At 43.0% G+C, this 23803-nt stretch overlaps 1 protein-coding gene across 1 annotated transcript in view; it reads right to left on the bottom strand.

The window, feature by feature from the left end:
- Positions 1-23803, bottom strand: part of RFTN1 (raftlin, lipid raft linker 1) — a 448879-nt gene that overhangs the window by 203768 nt on the left and 221308 nt on the right. Inside the window, exon 4 of the mRNA XM_073677942.1 lies at positions 6626-6734. Coding sequence (XP_073534043.1) covers positions 6626-6734 — 109 coding nt within the window. The remainder of the gene's footprint in view (positions 1-6625; positions 6735-23803) is intronic.

Here is a 23803-nt window from a genome sequence, read left to right on the forward strand (position 1 = left end):
CTATTGTCATGTGTACCATTGATTTAGGAAATGAAAATTAAAACTCTTTAAAAAGATTTTGCTATCATTGTATTCTTTCCGTAATCATCAATATAGTTTTATACACTTCAGGATTCATCCTGCGTCATCAGGAAACACCAATCACCCGGTTCTATTGGAAAACCAATGCTATAACACTGCCTCCACCACATGAGACAGATGATGCGGTAGACTTTGGACCACGAGTCCTTCCTTTTTTTTCTACATACTGTTCTCTTCCCATCATTCTCGTGCAAGTTAATCTCGATTTCTGTCCAAAGTATCTAGTTACAAAACTGGCGGCTTATTTAGATGGGTATTATTTTTAGCAAAGTCAAATCTGAATGCTCTTTTCTTATGTGTGAGCTGTGGTTTACATCTTGTAATAAACCCTCTGGATTTACATTTGTGAAGAGTTGATTTTTATTGTGGACTTTGACAACGATACACCTATCTTGAAAGTGTTCTTGACTTCTCTTGGATATCATGAAGAGGATTTCTCTTCCAGGCATTTTGGTTTTCGTAACTCAGTAGAACATAAACTCTTTACCAAATTATTGAAATTGAATTATTGAAAGGTTTAGCTTTTTTCTGGTACACCTGTTATCGTGGCCTCCTGCGATGATGTTTCATCTCATGTAACCGCTGTAAGAAATCCTGGTGGCCGGATTATACAGAGATCGACAGGGAACAAATCAAAGGAGTTACTGAAGCACCAGGCGAGTTGCGTTAAGTGTTTATTTTAAAATTTTGTAGAAAGTATTTTATTTAGCACTTGCTGGCTGATTACATATGCTAAAGTCTTTGTTGAACTTGATGGACATGTGTCTGTATTTTTTTTAACACTACTAAGGACTCATTTAGATGTCAGTTATTTTCTCGCACAAGTAAAATGATGCAAGTTTCATCAGTGTTTTTGACCAGAGTATCTCAGAGTTTGGTCCCAAATAGGAAAGAAAAAGTTTCGCTAGCTTCTCCTATCAAACAGTCCATAAAAAATAGACAGCACACTGATGGCATCCAAGTGCTCTCCAATTTTTTCACTGACCCATAGACTTGCATTGGTTATTTTGATCTGACACTCAAATCAACATTGGACAAGTCTCCGTATATTTGAGCGGGCAACTCAGTCCGAGGAAAAAAAAAACCTAACGTGAACATTCCCACAGACTATCATAGGTACAAATTCTATTTGTGAAAAACACAGATTAAACTCATATGTAAAAAAAATTATATCTGAATGAGCCCTAACTATCCAACTATGTCAATTCTGTCACAATTGGAATTTGATGAAAAATTAGATTTCCCCAAAGAACTTAACAGGGAAAATCAGTAACAAATTTGACACTATTCCACACCAAAAATGTAATTCCTGCAGATTTTTCATCCACAAATCCAGATGAAAACTCCAAGGTGTATCTGCCCCATGTGAAATATTATTAAAGAGGAATACCAGATGGAAGAAGTTATCACTTATCAACAGTATATCCACAGGATATGTAGAAGTTCTAGATCATTGGGGTCTGACTCACCAATCGTGAGAATGGGGGCACTTTTATCCCTGCAAAAATTAAATGGATGTGCGCATTCTTGACTTCCATTCCATTTATTCTCTATGTGACTGATGGAGAAAGCAGCTCTGGTAGTCCCATAGAGAATGAACGGAGTGGTGGTTCAGTATGCACACTGACATTACATTCTACCATGGATAAACATACGCTGTTCTGGTGATAAGGAAGTGTCTCACCGGTTAGATCCATACTGATCTAGAACCTATCCTTTAGATAGGTGATAGCATCTTCCAGACAGAATACCCCTTTAAGGATGTTTCATCCAGGGCAGATATCCAAAGAAACAAAGCAGAATTCCAGCAGAAAATATAAAAGAAAAAGGCTTATTTTTTTACATTACTAAATTTAGTTCACCGCACCAGTTTGAGTCATAACAGTAAGGTAGATAATCACCATGTGTTCCGAATCCTTGAAATGTTGGTCCTTATGTCTAACCCACAATCTGTTCTGATTAGTATAAGATCAATTTGTATTTCCTCCTTGCATATCTGAGAAGGCACTTAAAGACTGGTATACAAAATAATCCCTGTAGGCTACATGGATGGAACAAACATCTCCACAGTAAATTAAGACTATCATTACCATTTTTACACTTCATTATGGAAGACGGCACCTTCTCCCAGAAGCACAGTGTACCAATAGGATGCACATTACAAATCTTTCTCTTGCAAGTTGAAAACGCTTTTTACTTTCCTGAGGAGATTTTCTATGTAAAGCTAAATTATTTTTTATATAAAGCTTTTCAAATCCAGCCGAATCTTTGAGAATAATATGAAATCAACGCAATTTAGCTCCAAGAGGCGGCTTATCAATGTGCGCATTTAACTTGGTTCACATAGTAGCCAAAATGAAGGTTATTGCAAAATAAAGCTGTTTTGTTGTGAAATTGTTCAAGAGCCGAAGCGAGAAGGTCAGACAGCCCCATTTATTCACATTTTTGTACCTCATGCCGTTGAATCATGCATTTGTATGGCTCCATCCTAAAATAGACATAATTGGACATCTGAATAACTGAAGGAAAAAATCATTTGAAATCCCTTTTTTGATAGAACCGAGATACATGATTACCTCAATCATTGGAAAATAGGCATGCTCTGAATTATCCCAAGCGATATCAAATGAACAAAAAGGCAAAGGAGAACAAGACATGCTATTGTCCATCACCGGTCTCTTATAAAAGACCGATTTTTCACATTTGCTGAGGGAACTAAATGACTTAGGGGATCAAAATACTTGTCAAAATCAAGCACTGCATTGCAAAGTGCAAAACGTAACTACACCGAAAATATGAACCATGTTCTTCAGAAATTGAGTTAATAGGGTGAATTATTTTTGCCTTCACTATGTGGCACAGGTACAAGCTTGAATAAAACATTGTTTAATGGCTTGGACAAAAGTAAGGAAAAACTTTACCCAGCAAAAATTAAGAACCAAATTAAAAGTTATAAATACAGAGTGAGGGCTCCTGCGTGCACCAGTATTATGGGTCCGGCATGCAATACTTGTAGGAGCCCTCAACTTTACAATACCTCAGAATGTCTATGATTATATAAAGAGGTTTTTTAAACGGTACCTATCACCAGTTTTTGAGTCCCTTAACAAATGCCACCGCCTTTATCTGCTCCTGTACTGTATTCCACAAATGTGTACATTGTCGCCTGACTCCCCCTGTAAATCCCCAAAATACTATTTGATTTGCTCCTGCTCTGTATTTAAATGAGGATGGTCTGCCCGATGGGCATCTGTGCCTCCTCTCTGCTACTCTTGGCCATCCTCCGGCTCTGATTGATGTGCATGGTGCATTCTGCGTCATCCACATAGAGCAATGTAATCTCATGCCTGCACAGTAGCATAGCAGACGCACTATCGCCAGAGCTGGAATGGTGTCTTTCGGCGCATGTGCGGTGATGTTCTTTGCTCAGCTTGCAGTAGGACAGAGCAAAGTGTGCCTGCGCAGGCCAGAGATGCTACTGCACAGGCGCAAATTTTCGCTGTTATGCGGATGACGCGTCCTGCGTCATCCACATCAATCAGAGCCGGGGGATGGCGATTAGAAGCGGAGAGGAGACATAGACGCCGCAACAATGATGCCAATCAGACTGAACCATCTTCATTTACATACAGTGTGAGAGCAATTAAAATGGAATTTTTGGGGATATACAGGGGTAGTTAGGACACAACATACACATTTATGGAATGCAGTACAGGAGCAGATAAAGGTGGTAACTAGTGATGAGCGAGTATGTTCGGTTAACCCTTTCGGCGATTATGCTCGGTTGAGTACAGAGTATCTTCAGCGTACTCGGAGATATGTTTGAATCACTCCCGTGTGCATGATTTGCGACTTTTTTGACAGCTTTAATACATGTGAGGAATGTTTAAGAAACAAGCATTAAAGCTGTCAAACAGTCACAAATCATGCACACGGGAGTGATTCAAACATATCACCGAGTATGCTGAAGATACTCGGTACTCGCCCGAGCATACTCGCCGAAAGGGTTAACCGAACATACTCGCTCATCACTAGTGGTAACATTTATACAGAGACCTAAAAACTGGTGACAGGTTCCCTTTAATTGCACTCCATATAAATGAGATACTATAGAAAACAAATTCTGTCATTTGCTACTAAACCCAGTATGTAGAAAAATTGGACACATAATGGAGTCCAATGGAGCTTGTGTGGCAGGCTGTGCTAATGTGTAAGACATCCATGGACCTACAATTCTGAATTGCATATAACCTTAAGATTATTATTGTACGGTCACAAGTATATCCCGTATGTAGCAGTTAACATGCCTTAAAAAAAACCTGAGTTGTTTCACATTAATTCACCACTTCCTGAGTAACTCAGTGTAGGCTATGTTCCACTTACACAGCGAATATAGCTGAGATAAGTGCTGACTGCAATGAGAATATCCTGCTAAAGTTATAACAAAGCAGTTCAGCTTTAAAGCTTTCAAAACTTTTTATATTCTATAGCTGTATTGCCTTTTGCGCAATCTAAGGAATACTAGCAGATACAGTGGGGGCCCAGAAAGATTTGGACAGTAACAACATTTTCATAACTTAACCATTCTACACCACCACAATGAATCTGAAACTCAGCCATCAAGATGTGATTGAAGTGTAGACTTTCAGCTTTAGTTCATGGGGGTTTAACAAAAAAATTGCATTGACCGTTAGGAATTACAGCCAGTTTTGTACATAGCCCTTCCATTTTCAGAATCTCAACAGTATTCAGTCAATTGTCAATAATAAAAAACACAAAATTTGAGCTTAGTTTAAGATGGTATACATGCAGCACATAAATGCATGTTTCACAATGGCCATGAATCAGAAAAACCTACAAGAAGCAAAATGAACACAAACCCTGCTGTAAATAAATAATAAGCAAGTTCATTTAAATAAAATAGGGTTCTTAGTAACACTGTTTTTGATCAAAAATAGTATGAAAGCCATCCCACCACGACAAGGTGAACCCATTCGGGACACAACCTACTCTGTCTAATATTAAAAACCTTACCATGTGTCAAAGTTGACCTCAATCAAGATGCTTTTATGGATGTAAAACCAGAAGGTTTATCTCAAGATGTAAGACAGTGGTAACAGTTAAGAACAGAAAGCCAGAAATATCGAGAAGAAAAAAAACAAATCACCCAGTTCGGTAACTAGAATTTATGGCCAGTTTAAGCACAGAATATGTTGTACCAGAATGATGTTGGAAAAGTAAGGAGAATGAAAAGAAGGACTACAAATCCAAAGTGGAAGAAGTGTTGTGGCCTGGACATGTATGCCTACCAATAGGACATGGTCACTTATATTGACTGAAGAGGTGACAATGGATAGAAAAAGCTGGATCAATTCTCAAGTGTAAAGAGTTGCACATTCAGCTCAAATTTAGTCAAATGCTGTACAACTGATGGGATGACACTTCACAGTACAGATGGATACTGACCCAAACTAATGAACTTAATTATGTTTTTCGCTTACTAAAAACTAACAGCTTCTTAATGGTTACATAAAGTTGGGTCCAGAAGTATTTGGACAGTGTCAGAATTTTCTTTAATGAGCTGTCCAACTTCTAAATAAAATCTCAAAGGACAAGGATGGTTTTAAAATGATCAAAATGAGGCATACATAGTGCTCCTGTCCACTCTGGCTATCTGCACAAGGGCAGGAAGTGACGACGTCCTAAAAAGGTCTATGATTGGTCACAGCAGTCAGGTGAGTGCAACAGGACTTCACTGCTTCCTGTCCTGGCACACAGGCGCTGACGGTGCTGAATCCATTGAGATTAGAGCTGGTGAGTATGACTTTAGGAGGTGTCAATTCAAGTGATGCAGGTCATCAGACTGAATAAAGCAAATTAAGCCCATCTACCAAATTCAAGAAGACTCTTGAGCAGGTGGTGTATTATTAACATAATTTGATGAAGAGATATCTTCACGAAAGAAAACCTAGAGGGTTTATCCAAGAGGTCTATGATGGGCTGCAGTGATCAGGATACTGTAGCAGGACATCATCACCTCCTGTATTGGCGCAGAACACAGGAGCTGTCAGCACCCCTAGGGGTGAGCATCAGAGGGTATGCCTCATATTATTATTATTTTAAAACTATCCCATCCTTTGGAATTTTTTGTAAAAGTCTAATCATGGTGGCTCAATAGTTAGCACTGTTGCCTTGCAGCCCTTGGGTCCTGGGTTCAAATTCCACCAAGGTCAACATCTGTAAGGAGTTTGTATGTTCATCCCATGTTTGTGTGGGTTTCCTCTGGGTTCTCTTGTTTCCTTCCATATTCCAAAGATATACTAATAGGGAATCTAGATTGTGAGCCCCCATGGGGACAGTGATGATGATGTCTGTTCAGTGCTGTGGAATTAATGGTGCTACATAAGCGAGTAATATAAATAATGGAGAAATAGCCTGTGTGTCAGAAAATTGAAAGCTCCAGTTGGAAAGGGACTGATGGCAACACACACCCCAACATGTGCATCAATGTAATGAATTATTAAGGTTTTAAATTGCTACTTACCCTCTTTACCAAGTCTGGTATCAGTTTTTGGTCAGCTTGTTGGTCAGAAGACATACAAGGTTCTATTTCCAAGCTGTATTCTTCAGTTGTCTGATCACAAGTTGAGTTTCTGAGAAAGGCAAAACAAGCTGTATAAGAAACTAATCTCAAGTGAATACGGTTAAGCAGGATTTCTTTCCAAAAAGAAACACCCGCCATCAGAAAATCAGTAGTCACAACAACAAAGTATGTCTTCTTATGTGCTCTTTATTTACAAATACATTACAGCATCTTCTGACTTTTTGTGGAGGACATTTTTGCAGAAATGAGAACAGCAAGTGCAGTCATATTGGTTGTCACTTTTAAACAATCTTCTCCGCAGCTGATGGTAAATTGCTTCTATATAATTGACAGCGCATGCTGACAGAATGGCAGTTTTAGTTGTTGAGAAGCTAATTCAAAAGTGACAACCAATATGTCCACACTTCCTCCTGTCACTTTCTTTTTTTAATGTCCACGACCAAAAAAATAAACAAAACAGAAAATGTATCAATATCTATATAAGTGAAAGAAACATTATCAATCCAACCTCTGATTAAATACGTTTCACCATATAAAAATCAAGGAGTACCATAGTCATCTAGACTTAGTTTTGTTTTTTTCTTATCTTATGAAATGTTTTTTTGGGGATTCATTTTGCGTGGGAACAAAACTGGCACCTAAAAAATAGTCAGCAGTTCAGGTTTGCTTTCAGATCTCAACCTTGAATTTCCTCAAAATTTTCTGTATTAATCATGCGTCATTGTTTCTTTTTTTTGCCGGTAACATGGTAGAGCACCAGCCATGCACCAGAATAAAGAAAAGTAATTATACAACATAAAAAAGAAAGAATTAAGTTGAGGACAAACAAAAGAACCCAACACAATGAACATCTCCGGTGAGTCTGCTTTTAATCATGGAAGATTATGCTCTTCTATAATCGCATTATTTGTCTTTGTATGGAGCCTAACAGGAGACTGCGGTGCAGGTTATACGACCGTATGTCCTGCTGAGTCTTCACATTAAATGTAAGAATAATTTTCTATTCATTATGCTACAGGCAGCTTCATTCACTGTACATTAACTGGAGGCATGCTTAGAGCTCTTCCTGGGGCTCTAATGACCGCTTGGAAGAGATAACCACTACAGAGAAATTTATGCATCAACCTAATTATAGGTATTTAGAAAGAATATTTGTACGTATAAACGACATAAGCAGATCACTAGGAAGACAATTTAGGGAACTATCTGATCAAAACCGTGCTAATAAAGACATGTAAAAAAAATCTGCCATGTGTTCTATTGATGTAGTTCTACCATTGTGTTTTTAATATGTATACTATTTATACAAAACAAGATATGTTGGTACTCTCCAACCACCTCTCTCCCACCCCATAATAAATACATTAGTTGCAGGTATTATGGGTGCGCTGCAGTCCTTACCTTGTACTGATTTTGGTAGTCAGTACAGGATAAGGACTGCAGCGTACCCATTGAAATGAATGGATGTGCCATGTAATGGCTCTATTCCTCACAGTTGATGATTAGCAGCAGCAATACCCATAATCTGAGGCAGTGGATGGACTAGCATTACACCGTACACACTGACATGGTTTAATGCTATTCACTTAGTCTGCTTCTCACATTTTTAGGCCGGGATCAGATGGCCGTAGACTCTCTCATGCGAGAGCATCGGTCCAACATTACTAATGACACTCGGCTCAAACTCACATCAAAGTTTGAGAAGAGTGTGATATTAGTGTGATTCTATTTTTTCGCATGTGAAAATCATATCACAAGTGCGGAGAAGATGGAGAACCTTATTTCTCCATCTTCTCCATTGTCCAAGTCCGCGGATGTTGGTCTGCACTCCGATGATGTCTCACACACACCCATAGACTTGGACATCGATTTCTCTCCAGATAAAGATAAATATACCTGATGAAGACTATTTTATGTCAAAACACGTTGTATGGTGAAATAAAAATTGCACAGGAAATAATATTTGCCTATATTTACCTGCATCATCGATTATTGGGAGCGCATTTAGCCTGGAGAGAAATCGATATCCATTACATTCCTATGACAACTCTGAAGGAGTTCTCAATAGCTACCAGGAACGTGCAGCAGACCAGCAGTGAAGGAAAACTCACTATTGTGATCCTTAAGGATCGATATGCAAGACTACAAGATCCATAAATAGGTGAGTACAATATTGATTTGTATGCACCCATCTTAGCGAAGCAGCTACATTTAGATCTGTGAACTCTCAGTTTCTCTTTCTTTTTCTACGGTGGGCACCCATAGACTTGTATGGGTGCGCGTGATCCGAATTCTGGAGCCAATCTGCACTGCCCCATAGTATAAGATTGGTCCGAGTGCTATCCGATACAAAATAGTATAGCACTTGGCGTAGTTATACGCTCATGTGAACGAGTCCTAAAGGTATTTTCACAAAGTTGCATGCTTTGAATGGAGCAGAGGTGAGCATACTCAGCCTCAGATCCATAAACTGTCCAGAATTGCCAGAAATAGTCGAGTGCTGGACTTTCTCCAGCAGTCCCACAGACAATGAATGGAGTATAGTTCAAACATGCTTGGGTATAGTTATCCCTTCCCCAATATAAGTACATGGTTGTCTCATGTCGTTTGCATGCTCTTTCAATCAATGGCAGCAGCATTTAAATGGTTCTAAATGGTTAGCCATGGCACCCAGGAACCTTCTGCTAATTTCTGCTATCTTGGTGCCGCTATGAAGTCCAGCCCTTGACTCAGTTTTATAAGAGACCATTAATTTTACTATTTGCTCAATTACTAATATACTGTAGTACATAGTGCAAGCACTCAAACTATTATAATTTGTTTTTAGAGCACCATTGATGGTGCTGTACATGAAAAGGCGTTACATACAAAATACAAATATAAATGACAGTAAATAAACTAACAATGACAAACTGGTACAGAAGGGAGAGGGCCATGTCCTTGCAGCTTACATTCTAAAGGATAAAGAGATAAAGAGGAAGGAGACAGTAGGTTGGGGGGTGGGGGCAGCTCCGATGGTGGTGAGGAGGCAGCAGGGTCATTGCAAGCTGTAAGCTTTCTTGAAGAGATGGGTTTTTAAGTTCAGTCTGAAGTTTCTGAGTGTGGCGGATAATCGGATGTGTTGCAGCAAAGAATTCCAGAGGATGGGGGATACTCGGGAGAAGTCTTGGAGGTGATTGGGTAAGGAACTTATGAATGTGGAGGAGAGAAGGAGGTCTTGGGAAGACTCGAGGTTGTGTGATGGAAGATATCGGGAGATTAGTTCGGCGATATATGGAGCAGACAGATTATGGATGACTTTGTAGGTCAATATTAGCAGTTTGAAATGTATACGTTCTGCAATTAGGAGCCAATGAAGGGATTTGCAGAGGGGAGAAGCGGAGGAGAAAGATAGTTTAGTCGGGCAGAAGAGTTAAGGATGTATGGAGAGGTGCGAGAGTGTTAGAAGGGAGGCTATTGCAGTAGTCGTGGCAGGAGATAATGAAGGCATGCACTTTACAATTTAGTAGATTCAGGGTTAAGGAACAGATGGATTCTGTAAATATTTTTGAGCTGGAAGCGGCAGGAGGTGGCAAGATCTTGGATGTGCGGTTTGAAGGACAGGTTGGAGTCGAGGGTTACTTAGAGGCAGTAGACTTCCGGTACTGCAGAGAGAATGGAGTCGTTAATTGTGATAGATAGATAGATTGGGTAAGGTGAGAAGGAAGAAAGATAATGAGTTCAGTTTTGTCCACATTGAGTGATAGGAAGTGAGAAGAGAAGAAGGAGAATATGACTGATAGACACTCTGGGATTCTGGACAGCAGAGAGGTGACATTTGGAGCAGAGAGGCCAAAGCCAAGGGTATAGGCCAAGGGTATAGATGGAGAACAGTAGGGTCCCAGGACAAAGCTTTGACAGGCAACAACAGAGAGAGGGCGGGATGAGGAGGTAGTGTGGGAGTGGGAGACACTAAATGTGCGCTTAGAAAGGTATGAAGAGATCCAGGAGAAGTCAAGGTCTTTGATGGCAATGGAAGAGCGAATTTGTAGTAAGAGTGAGTGATCAACTGGGTCGAAGGCAGTGGACAAGTCTAGAAGGAGGAGTATAGAGAATTGTCTATTAGCTTTGTCAGTAAGTTGTTAGTAATTTTGGTCAGGACAGTTTCGGTGGAGTGGTGGGGACGGAAACTATCACAAGTTCAAGTCCCCTAGGTCAGTGTTTCTCAAACTCCCATCCTCATGGCCCCCCCAACAGAAAATGAGTAAGAAGTAGTGGAAAAAAAAACAAAAACAAACACCAAAGTTGAAATCACCCTTCTTTTTTCCAATCTAAAATATTAAGAAATTGAAAAAGTAAAAAAAAAAATTGATATTGCTGCATCCATAACACCCAAAAATATTCCTAGTTTTGAGGTTCAGTTTTCTTGTTTTTGATGCCTCTTTATTACAGCAATGCCGACCATGACAGTGATCATGTAAAATGGATTATGTAAGACGTAGTAAGATAAGATGGGTGTGGGGGACAAATGGAATATGAGATGAGCTATAAGAATCAGATAGCCTAGATGAAGTGTTAAGCCACTGGGTTTAAAGCATTGGGGTCTCTGCTGGGAGGAGTATAGTATAGGGGTTCAGTATATCTAAAGTAATATTACTATTACAAACAGCGTGTAGTAATGAAACGGCTGGATCAATTACTGCTCTCACATGTCCCTAGAGTTCTTCTTACAATAATTACATTTAACATTTACATAATCAATCTAACCTTCAGCTCCTAAAGGTGGAATTCCCTGTGAGATACTGGAAGTGTTAATTATGTTGCTTTCTCAAGGTGTTATTTTTACATTCTAGCAAAGGAATGAAGAAATAAGAGTTATAAAAGTCATGCTGTTCATGGCAGCATAACCCAACTCATTTATTCTGCCAATCTCACATATGTTCACCTGTTCTTGCTAATCGGTGAGTAAACACTTCACACTCCGCCAAACCTAAATATTGAGAGTACCATTCATGAAAATATAGAATCCCGATACAGTTAGCAATGAGAAATCATATGGTCACCTTACAAATAAAGAAGAAACAACACTGGATCTACTCTTCATTCACAGGGGCAAGAGATGGCGGATAACACTTGGTAGGGTCAAGAAGGCATAGCATATACCGTTCCTCTGATTCAGCCCTCAGGAGTCCCATAAAATTGACTTTTTCCACCAACCAAAACTGGTCTTCAAATGATTTGATATTTGTGAAAAACAAACAACAAATACAGATAATACTAACTCTCTCCTGGTCCATCACCAGCCCCCTGCTGCTGCTCCATTCTCTATTTTAGCTTAAGTGTTGACATCAAGACGACAGCATACATGACCACTGCAGCCAATCACTGAGATCATCAGCTCTGCCGATGCAGACAGCACAAGTGCAAATTCAGTGATTGGCTGAAACATTGATGTGCGCACATCACAGGAACGAAAGCAGGGGCAGGCAGCAGGTGCCGTACCAAGGAAGGGTGAGTAATACATGTGTTTTTTTTAACAACTATCAAATTGTTTGAAAGTGGAAAACCCCTTTAATGCAGTGAGTTTTACCAGACATGTGGTAAGTTAAAGGGAACCGGTCATGTCTAGAAATGTTAATTACCTGCAACTAGTGATAATCTGCATATAAATAGCATCAGAATCTTGCCTGCTTACCTTGCTGGAAACACGGCTACAAGGAGAAAATACGTTTATATCTTCTCTGTAGCCTCTTCCTTCCTGTCATGGAGGCGGTGCAGGGAGCTGTTACAATACCGCATACTATATTGTGAGCGCCATTGTTATCACTACTCTGCACTTTGATTGACAGCTTGCTCTACACCCAAGCGGGTTGCCATTTAAAGTGCCGGGAAGTGATAACAGCGTACTCACTGTATAGTAGCTGTGTAGTTGCTGTAGTATCTCAAGTGAATTTTAGTCAGGAAAGTCGCTGTGACAGCATGACTGTGCTTCTGTCAGGCCAGCTACAGTGATATCACGTGCTCATCAGTCAGGTAAGATATGCTGATATCACAACTAGCTTCTGTACCGCGACATTATCAGTAGGAAATGAAGGATCCAATATAATGATCTTGCACAGAAATCCTCTGATGTTGGTGTCGGCCTCTGCAAAGTAAAGACCTCTAGCCTCATTTGTTCCTCTGCTTTACTGAGACTAAGGTCACAGTCCCACTATCAGTATTTGGTCAGTATTCGGTCAGTATTTTTTCTCAGGAGTGGGAGCCAAAACCAGGAGTGGGTGATAAATGCAGAATTGGTGACTTGTTTCTATTATACCTTTTCTCTGATTGTTCCTCACCTGGTTTTGGCTCCCACTCCTGACAAAAAAAAATGACTGTATACTGACCAAATGTTGATAGTAGGACCGTGGCCTAAAGGTAATGTCACCAAGTTCATGCTGTCTTATCTAAGGGAACCATTTAGCAAAAACAGATATAAACCAATAGTACCCACTATAATCAAGGGTTAATCTGGCAAAAAAGTAGGTATAAAACGTAACTTTTAATAACTTAATAAAAGTAGCCTATTAGGGAATAAGGAAATCCTGAAAACATGACCTGTTGTTGGCCGGAGTTGAGGAACACTGGTCTAAAGGTTTGGGCCCAACGGCTGTCTTTTTTTATATGGAAGGGTGATTCTGGAGGATTTTCTGGGTTTGTGAGAAAATTAAACATCAATACCATGGATCTGTTTTCACCTCTGAATCACCTACTCATAGACTCCCATATTTGGTCATCCTGGTTGAGAGGACACCTGAGGGCAAATTAACAACTCAGTCTTATAGGAAACCAACGGCGACTAACTCGCTGCTAAGGTGGGAGAGCTGCCATCCCATCCCCCTAAAGAATGGAATTCCAAAAAGTCAGTATCTTAGAATCCGTAGGAATTGTTCGGATAGGGATGTTTTTAAAAAAACAGGAAGCGGACCTAAGAACAAGGTTCATTGAAACAGGGTACCCCAAAAAGGTCTTGAAAAGAGCCTTTGCGACAGCCATGTCTAAAGATAAAAATTAATTTCTCACCCCTTCTTGGAAAAAAGCAAAAAAGAATATATTTATGTTACCACCTACAATGATGTGGCATAGGATATAAGAACGATCCTAACGGAACAATCTCTTTTCACGGAACTACTCGGGATTGTCAGCTAACACATTGGTGAGGTTGTTTCTAGTCTTTATTTATACAGCATTGTGTGTTTTTATGTCTATAGGGTTTGGATTAAGTCCAAAAAGCACTTTTTTTGTATTGGTGATAGTGTGGATTATATCTTTATATATTCCCTAATAGGATACTTTTATTAAGTTACTAAAAGTTAAGTTTTATACCTACTTTTTTGCCGGATTTAACTTTATCTGCAGAAATATAAAGCAGAGACAGACAAACTGATTATAAAGGTGTGTCACTTACTTGGACTGTTAAAAGGGTTACCCAGACTTATGATATTGATGATCTATCCCCATTCAGCTCTGGCGGCAGCCGGATGTTAAACAGTGAGCGAAGCCTTCTCCATTCACTGTGTAGTGGACACGGCTGAGTGCTGCAGTTCAACTTCTGTCCATTTCAATAGGAGCTGAGCTTCAGCTCTATCCACTACACAGTGAATGGCGCTGTGCTGTTCATGGTTTACATCCTGCTACTAACAGGGCTGTGGAGTTGGAGTCGGAGTCATTGTCTATTTTGGTGGAGTCGGAGTTGGAATCGGAGTCGGTATAAAATGGACCGACTCCAACTCCTAAAATATATAAAAAAATTGGGTACAATAGTTTAATGCAGTTTGTGGGGAATATTTTTTTATAAGAATTTATTAGAATTTATTTAAAGATATGATATGTCCTATAAATTTCTGTCCTATTCCTGATCTAAGGGTCTAGACCAGGGGTCCTCAAACTTTTTAAACAGGGGGCCAGTTCACGGTCCCTCAGACCATTGGAGGGCCGGAATATAGTTTTTAAAAAAAACTATGAACAAATTCCTATGCACACAGCACATATCTTATTTTGAAGTAAAAAAAACAATACAGGAACAAATACAATATTTAAAATGAAGAACAAGTAAAGTTAAATCAACCGGTATTTCAATAGGTAGGTAACTGTACCCAATAGGCAGCATAGGTCCCCAATAGGCAGGTAAATCTCCCCAATAGGCAGGTAAATGTCCCCAATAGGCAGCAAAGGTCCCCAATAGGCAGCATAGGTCCCCAATGGGCAGGTAAATATCCCCAATAGGCAGCAAAGGTCCCCAATAGGCAGCATAGGTCCCCAATGGGCAGGTAAATATCCCCAATAGGCAGCAAAGGTCCCCAATAGGCAGCATAGGTCCCCAATAGGCAGGTAAATATCCCCAATAGGCAGCAAAGGTCCCCAATAGGCAGCATAGGTCCCCAATGGGCAGCATAGGTCCCCAATGGGCAGGTAAATGTTCCCAATAGGCAGGCTGTTTCCCCCTTATAATGCCATATGCAGGCTGTTCCCCCCCCTTATAATGCCCCATGCAGGCTGTTCCCCCCTTATAATGCCCCATGCTGGATGCCACCCCCCATATAATGCCCCATGCAGGATGTCCCTTTCTCACACCATATAATGCCCCATGCAAGATATCACTCCCCTGTCTTTATAATGCCCCATGCAGGATGTCCCCCCCCCATATAATGCCCCATGCAGGATGTCACCCCCCATATCATGCCCCATGCAGGATGTCACCCCCCATATAATGCCCCATGCAGGATGTCACCCCCCCATATTATGCCCCATGCAGCATGTCACCCCCCCATATTATGCCCCATGCAGCATGTCACCCCCCCATATTATGCCCATGCAGGATGTCCCTTTCCCCCCATATCATGCCCCATGCAGGATGTCACCCCCCCTTATTATACCCCTTGCAGGATGTCACCCCCCCATATAATGACCTATGCCTCCATACATAAAAAAAAAAAAAAAAAAAATCCAATACTCACCTCACTTCTCACTTGCTGCCGCTGCTCTACTCTGGTCTGGACTCCAGCATCGCGGCGGCGTTGTCCCGCTCTGCGCTGCCTGTGACAGCACTCGGGAGGGCGCGGTGTAAAGACGTCACCGCGCCCTCTGACCTGAGACGTCACAGGAAGCGCAGAGCACGGAAGACAGAGGCACAGGGAAAGGTAAGTATCCGCCTGCCGGGGCCCTGAGCAAGCGGGGGGAAGGACGGGCAATGGCACCGCTCTCCTCTCCTCCGCCCATAGCCCGGCGGGCCGGATGAAAGTCCTCCGCGGGCCGCATGTGGCCCGCGGGTCGTAGTTTGAGGACCCCTGGTCTAGACTTTTAGCTGAGATGAATCTGTGCTACAGTAAATTTATCACTTAAACATGAGCCATGTATGAGGGAGTCGGAGTCGTGGAGTCGGAATCGGTGTCATGGAAATTGAGGAGTCAGAGTTGGAGTCGGGGTCGGAGGTTTGGCTTACCGACTCCAAAGCCCTGGCTGCTAGGGCTGAAAACAGATGATAGGTATGTGTGCTGGGTGTTGGATCCTTATCAATCGGATAAGGATAGGTCACTAAGTTTAGACAAGCCCTTTAAGAGTCCTCTCAATGATATGTGTAGACTATGAAGTCCTCCTCACCTATGAGACGCAGACTCCACCGCAGTCTCACTTAACTGGCAGCTTTTTTTTTATGCACAGTTATAAAGAAAAGCTGTCATTTAAAGGATGTTAAGTCACCTCATATTTTTTTTAATTGCTGTTTAATTTATTTTATTATAAAGCAACCATCCCATCCACCTCAGACGGACAAAACAAGAGAATTGTTTGGATGATAATTTTGGCCTGTCTGGTGGTGGAGCTCCTATTAAGTATGAGCAATCATGAGTCTTTAGATGTGTCAATAAAAGAGTTCTTTTTGCAGAATAAATAACAAAGTAGAGTACCATGGGAGAGCAGAATGGGCAAAACATAAAAACAAAGCAAATAAAACACAACAAAGTATAGCACGCACATTTCCAGGCTTTTATATCGACATACCCCTGGCACAATTAATTAGCTGGGAAGCTGACAGCCTCGCAGTTTTATCTTGTGAGGAGGATTATTGGGTTTGAAAGGTGTAAGATATTATAAGGAGAGTTCTAAATAATGAACTCACATAACACCGCAGAGTAATCATTACCATGAGCACTGGCAATGATACAAACGTCTGTTCTATTTCTTTAATACAAATTATAATGGTTTTAGCTAATAATGGAGGCCCAGTTAATGCACAGTGTTATCTGCATTCGTTATTCACATCCACAACTTTCAAGGAGGAATGTGAATTCAGGACTAGTGATGAGTAGTGTTGAGCATTCCGATACTGAAATATCGGGTATCGGCCGATATTCGCGGTATCGGAATTCCGATACTTAATTCCGATACTTTTACAATATCGGATACCGGAATCGGAAGTTCCCATAATGCCTGCGCTCTGCAGTGTCTGTGAAGGATGACAAGTTGGATGGCAGCGCGATCCAGCCTGTCATCAGAATGCCATCCCAGCGGGGGAGAATTCTCCTGATTGTTTAAAAGCCGGCGGGCGGTATAAAGCCGCCGGCTTTTAAACAATCACACAGCCCCATACTGCTTCCCCGCAGCCTCCCACCCCGATCCTCCGCTCCCCTCGCCACCTCCCATCCCGATCGTAAGTTAGGACCGGGCGGGGAGCGCAGCTCCAAGGAGCGGGGAGTGAAGGACCCGGGCGGGGAAGCCGGCAGTGAAAAGACTTCACCGCCGGCTTTCCCGTTCTGTGCTGCGCTTTCCCGCCGGTTATTTCAAATGAACAGCTGAGGTATCAGCTGATGCCGATCAGCTGTTCATTTGAAGTCGCCGCGTTGCCCTCAGAGGGTTCATGTGAGTTCATGCTTGACTGCATGAACTCACATGAACTTTCCCACGGCCGCACAGGTCAGCCTCACCTCCCAGACCATCAGCCCGTCATGATTAGTGTGTGTGCGGGGTGTGTGTGCGGGGTGTGTGCGCGATGTTTGTGCGGGTGTGCGCGGTGTCTGTGCGATGTGTGCGGGTGTGTGCGGTGTCTGTGCGTGCAGGCAGACATAGGCCGATGTGACACTACTACTCCCATCGGCCTATGTCTGTCCCCCGTCCACTCCTGCCAGCAGGATCAGCTCGATGGGAGCAGTAGTTCCCATCAGACTGATCCTGCTATTTAAATTGCCCTACTGTGTCCCCAATAAATGTTAGATACATGTCATTGGTGGCCAGTGGTTACCTAAAATAAATTAGTTTATACATTACCTGTCCCCGCCGATCGCCACCTAAAATAAAGTAAAAAATAAAAAACTACACCTATACTCACCTAGACACCTAATTCCCCGAAGCCATCGATCTCCTGTAATAAAATATAAAATAATAAACCACAACCTTATCCTTACCCCTCCGTAGCAGTCCACGAGTGTCCCACGAAGATCTCCAGTTCAGAGCAGCCACATAAACTGTGACCGCTCTGAACCGCTGCCGCCGCTAGAATGACGGGGCCGTAAGGGTTCACCGGAGTTCAGGCAGCGCTGCTCCGGTTAGCTCCTTTACGGCCCTGCTGTATCGTGAGAAATTCCCACGGTACAGCAGTGCCGTAAAGGAGGTCTCCGGAGCTGCGCTGCCTGAATTCACTCCGGTGACCTCAGTCAGTGGCTCCCGCTGCCGGGAGCGGACGTGTTCCCGGCAGCGTGAGCTTACAGCAGCCATGCACAGCTGTCACCATCTCCAGATGTGACAGCTGTGCATGGGAGATCAGCGCAGGAACGTGGACAGGTAACTATTATTTTTAGTAAACTAAGAATTAAATAAAATTGTGTGTTTTATTTCAAATAAATTATTTTTTTCTGGGTGTAGTGTGTTTTTTCTTTTTAACACTTTGTAGGTTAGTAATGGGGGTGTCTTATAGACGCCCATCATTACTAACCTGGGCTTCATGGCAGCTGGCGCTGACATGAACCCCACCACTATTACCCCCTGCCACCGCACCAGGGCAGCGTGGAAGAGCGAGGCTAAGTGCCAGAGTTGGCGCATCCTATGGATGCGCCATTTCTGGGGCGGCTGACGACTGGTGTTTCTAGCCTGGGAGGGGGCCAATATTCATGGCACCCTTCCTGGGCTATTAATATCAGCCCCCAGCTGTCTGCCTAGCCTTTGCTAGCTATTAAAATAGGGGGGACCCCACGTCATTTTTTTTGGGGGGGTCCCCCATTTTAATAGCTAGTAAAGGCTAGGTATTCAGCTGGGGGCTGATATTAGTAGCCTGGGAAGCTCCGTGGGTTTTACCCCCTTCCCAGGCTTCAAACATCTGCCCCAGCCGTCTGCTTAACCTCCGCTAGAGACTAAAATTATGGGGGATCCCACGCCATTTTTTTTTAAAATAAATCCATTATTTTAACACTAAATGACATTTGAGGAGTTAATAAAGATGCAGTCCCTAAATTATTATTTATTTTTTAATTAATTTTTCCCAAAACTTTTGACGTGGGCTTCGCCATATTTTTGTATGCCAGCCAGGTACAGCATCCAGCTTCTATGAACGCGCCATTTTCCGGGGCGGCTGCGGACTGCAATTTTCAGCGGGGGGCAGAAAGCTTGGGCCTCCCTGCGCTGCAGATTCCATCCCCCAGCTGCCTAGTTGTACCTGGCTGGACACAAAAATAGGGAGAAGCTCCACGTTTTTTTTTTTTTTTAATTATTTCATGAAATTCATGGAATAATTAAGAAAAAAAGGGCTTCCCTATATTGTTGTGTCCAACCAGGTACAAATAGGCAGCTGGTGGTTGGGGGCAGCCCGTTCCTGCCTGCTGTACCTGGCTGGACCCAAATATAGTGCAAAGCCCCACGTCAATTTTTTTTTAATTATTTCAGGAAATTCATGAAATAATTAAAAAAAAATTATGTGGGGCTTCGCCCTATATTTGTGTCCAGTCAGGTACAGCAGGCAGGAACGGGCTGCCCCCAACCACCAGCTGCCTATTTGTACCTAGCCGGACACAACAATATAGGGAAGCCCTTTTTTTCTTAATTATTCCATGAATTTCATGAAATAATTAAAAAAAAAAATACGTGGGGCTTCGCCCTATTTTTGTGTCCAGCCAGGTACAACAAGGCAGCTGGGGGCTGGAATCCGCAGCGCAGGGAGGCCCAAGCTTTCTGGGCCCCACCCGCTGCAAATTGCAGTCCGCAGCCGCCCCGGAAAATGGTGCGTTCATAGAAGCGCCATCTTCTGGCGCTGTACCCAACTCATCCAGAGCCCTGGTGCGGTGGCTCACTGGGTAATAAAGGGGTTAAGGCCAGCTTGGCATTATCAGCTGGCCCTAAGCCCGAAATTCATGGGGTCACGCCAATATTAGACATGACCACCATGAATTTCTAGTAAAGTATTTAAAAAAAACACAAACACCCAGAAAAAAGTCCTTTAATTGAAATAAAGACACAATTCTTTATTGTTCTAAATTAAACCATACTTACCATCACGCCCATTCCAGCTGAAGCCAACGATCTCCTGCAATAAAAGTAAAATAATAAAGCAACCTCATCCTTACCTTTCCATGGTTCCCAGGACAGCTTCAGCTCTGCTACATCGAGATGACAGGCTGGACCGCAGCAGAACGCTGCCATCCAGCCTGTCATCCCGCAGACACTGAGAAGCGCAGGCATGCTTGCGCTCCTCAGTGTCTCGCTGTAACGGCATCCAGATGAGCCGAGGTCATGTCCAATGAACTCAGCTCACCTCATGCACGTCACTGACAGCGTGGGAAAATTCTCCTGCACTCAGCGCTTCAGCGTGAGAATTTTCCCACGCTGTCAGTGACGTGCATGAGGTGCGCCGAGTTCATTGGACATGACCTCACCTCATGCACGTCACTGACAGCGTGGGAAAATTCTCACGCTGAAGCGCTGAGTGCAGGAGAATTCTCCCACGCTGTCAGTGACGTACATGAGGTGAGCCGAGTTCATTGTCGGCTCATCTGGATGCCGTCACAGCCAGACACTGAGGAGTGGAAGTATGCCTGCGCTTCTCAGTGTCTGCGGGATGACAGGCTGGATGGCAGCGTTCTGTATGGTTTAATTTAGAACAATAAAGAATTGTGTGTTTATTTCAATTAAAGGACTTTTTTCTGGGTGTTTGTGTTTTTTTTAAATACTTTACTAGAAATTCATGGTGGTCATGTCTAATATTGGCGTGACCCCATGAATTTCGGGCTTAGGGCCAGCTGATAATGCCAAGCTGGCCTTAACCCCTTTATTACCCAGTGAGCCACCGCACCAGGGCCCTGGATGAGTTGGGTACAGCGCCAGAAGATGGCGCTTCTATGAACGCGCCATTTTCCGGGGCGGCTGCGGACTGCAATTTGCAGCGGGTGGGGCCCAGAAAGCTTGGGCCTCCCTGCGCTGCAGATTCCAGCCCCCAGCTGCCTAGTTGTACCTGGCTGGACACAAAAATAGGGCGAAGCTCCACGTTTTTTTTTTTTAAATTCATGAAATTCATGGAATAATTAAGAAAAAAAGGGCTTCCCTATATTGTTGTGTCCGGCTAGGTACAAATAGGCAGCTGGTGGTTGGGGGCAGCCCGTTCCTGCCTGCTGTACCTGACTGGACACAAATATAGGGCGAAGTCCCACATCAATTTTTTTTAATTATTTCAGGAAATTCATGAAATAATTAAAAAAAAATTATGTGGGGCTTCGCCCTATATTTGTGTCCAGTCAGGTACAGCAGGCAGGAACGGGCTGCCCCCAACCACCAGCTGCCTATTTGTACCTAGCCGGACACAACAATATAGGGAAGCCCTTTTTTTCTTAATTATTCCATGAATTTCATGAAATAATTAAAAAAAAAAATACGTGGGGCTTCGCCCTATTTTTGTGTCCAGCCAGGTACAACAAGGCAGCTGGGGGCTGGAATCCGCAGCGCAGGGAGGCCCAAGCTTTCTGGGCCCCACCCGCTGCAAATTGCAGTCCGCAGCCGCCCCGGAAAATGGTGCGTTCATAGAAGCGCCATCTTCTGGCGCTGTACCCAACTCATCCAGAGCCCTGGTGCGGTGGCTCACTGGGTAATAAAGGGGTTAAGGCCAGCTTGGCATTATCAGCTGGCCCTAAGCCCGAAATTCATGGGGTCACGCCAATATTAGACATGACCACCATGAATTTCTAGTAAAGTATTTAAAAAAAACACAAACACCCAGAAAAAAGTCCTTTAATTGAAATAAACACACAATTCTTTATTGTTCTAAATTAAACCATACTTACCATCACGCCCATTCCAGCTGAAGCCAACGATCTCCTGCAATAAAAGTAAAATAATAAAGCAACCTCATCCTTACCTTTCCATGGTTCCCAGGACAGCTTCAGCTCTGCTACATCGAGATGACAGGCTGGACCGCAGCAGAACGCTGCCATCCAGCCTGTCATCCCGCAGACACTGAGAAGCGCAGGCATGCTTGCGCTCCTCAGTGTCTCGCTGTAACGGCATCCAGATGAGCCGAGGTCATGTCCAATGAACTCAGCTCACCTCATGCACGTCACTGACAGCATGGGAAAATTCTCCTGCACTCAGCGCTTCAGCGTGAGAATTTTCCCACGCTGTCAGTGACGTGCATGAGGTGCGCCGAGTTCATTGGACATGACCTCACCTCATGCACGTCACTGACAGCGTGGGAAAATTCTCACGCTGAAGCGCTGAGTGCAGGAGAATTCTCCCACGCTGTCAGTGACGTACATGAGGTGAGCCGAGTTCATTGTCGGCTCATCTGGATGCCGTCACAGCCAGACACTGAGGAGTGGAAGTATGCCTGCGCTTCTCAGTGTCTGCGGGATGACAGGCTGGATGGCAGCATTCTGCTGCGGTCCAGCCTGTCATCTCGATGTAGCAAGCAGAGCTGGAGCCGTCGTGGGAGCCATGGAAAGGTAAGGATGAGGTTGCTTTATTATTTTTCTTTTATTGCAGGAGATCGTTGGCTTCAGCTGGAATGGGCGTGATGGTAAGTATGGTTTAATTTAGAACAATAAAGAATTGTGTGTTTATTTCAATTAAAGGACTTTTTTCTGGGTGTTTGTGTTTTTTTTAAATACTTTACTAGAAATTCATGGTGGTCATGTCTAATATTGGCGTGACCCCATGAATTTCGGGCTTAGGGCCAGCTGATAATGCCAAGCTGGCCTTAACCCCTTTATTACCCAGTGAGCCACCGCACCAGGGCCCTGGATGAGTTGGGTACAGCGCCAGAAGATGGCGCTTCTATGAACGCGCCATTTTCCGGGGCGGCTGCGGACTGCAACTTGCAGCGGGTGGGGCCCAGAAAGCTTGGGCCTCCCTGCGCTGCAGATTCCAGCCCCCAGCTGCCTAGTTGTACCTGGCTGGACACAAAAATAGGGCGAAGCTCCACGTTTTTTTTTTTTAAATTCATGAAATTCATGGAATAATTAAGAAAAAAAGGGCTTCCCTATATTGTTGTGTCCGGCTAGGTACAAATAGGCAGCTGGTGGTTGGGGGCAGCCCGTTCCTGCCTGCTGTACCTGACTGGACACAAATATAGGGCGAAGTCCCACATCAATTTTTTTTAATTATTTCATGAATTTCCTGAAATGATTTAAAAAAAATTGACGTGGGGCTTCGCACTATATTTGTGTCCAGTCAGGTACAGCAGGCGGAACGGGCTGCCCCCAACCACCAGCTGCCTATTTGTACCTGGTTGGACACAACAATATAGGGAAGCCCTTTTTTTCTTAATTATTTCATGAATTTCATGAAATAATTTAAAAAAAAAAATACGTGAAGCTTCTCCCTATTTTTGTGTCCAGCCAGGTACAACTAGGCAGCTGGGGGATGGAATCTGCAGCGCAGGGAGACCCAAGCTTTCTGCCCCCCCCCCCCCCCCCCGCTGAAAATTGCAGTCCGCAGCCACCCCGGAAAATGGCGCGTTCATAGAAGCTGGATGCTGTACCTGGCTGGCATACAAAAATATGGCGAAGCCCACGTCAAAAGTTTTGGGAAAACTTAATTAAAAAATAAATAATAATTTAGGGACTGCATCTTTATTAACTCCTCAAATGTCATTTAGTGTTAAAATAAAGGATTTATTTTAAAAAAAATTGA

This window comes from Phyllobates terribilis, unplaced genomic scaffold (assembly GCF_046119375.1).
Source record: "Phyllobates terribilis strain yellow unplaced genomic scaffold, ASM4611937v1 Scaffold_4__5_contigs__length_816908805, whole genome shotgun sequence".
Taxonomy (NCBI): Eukaryota; Metazoa; Chordata; class Amphibia; order Anura; family Dendrobatidae; genus Phyllobates; species Phyllobates terribilis.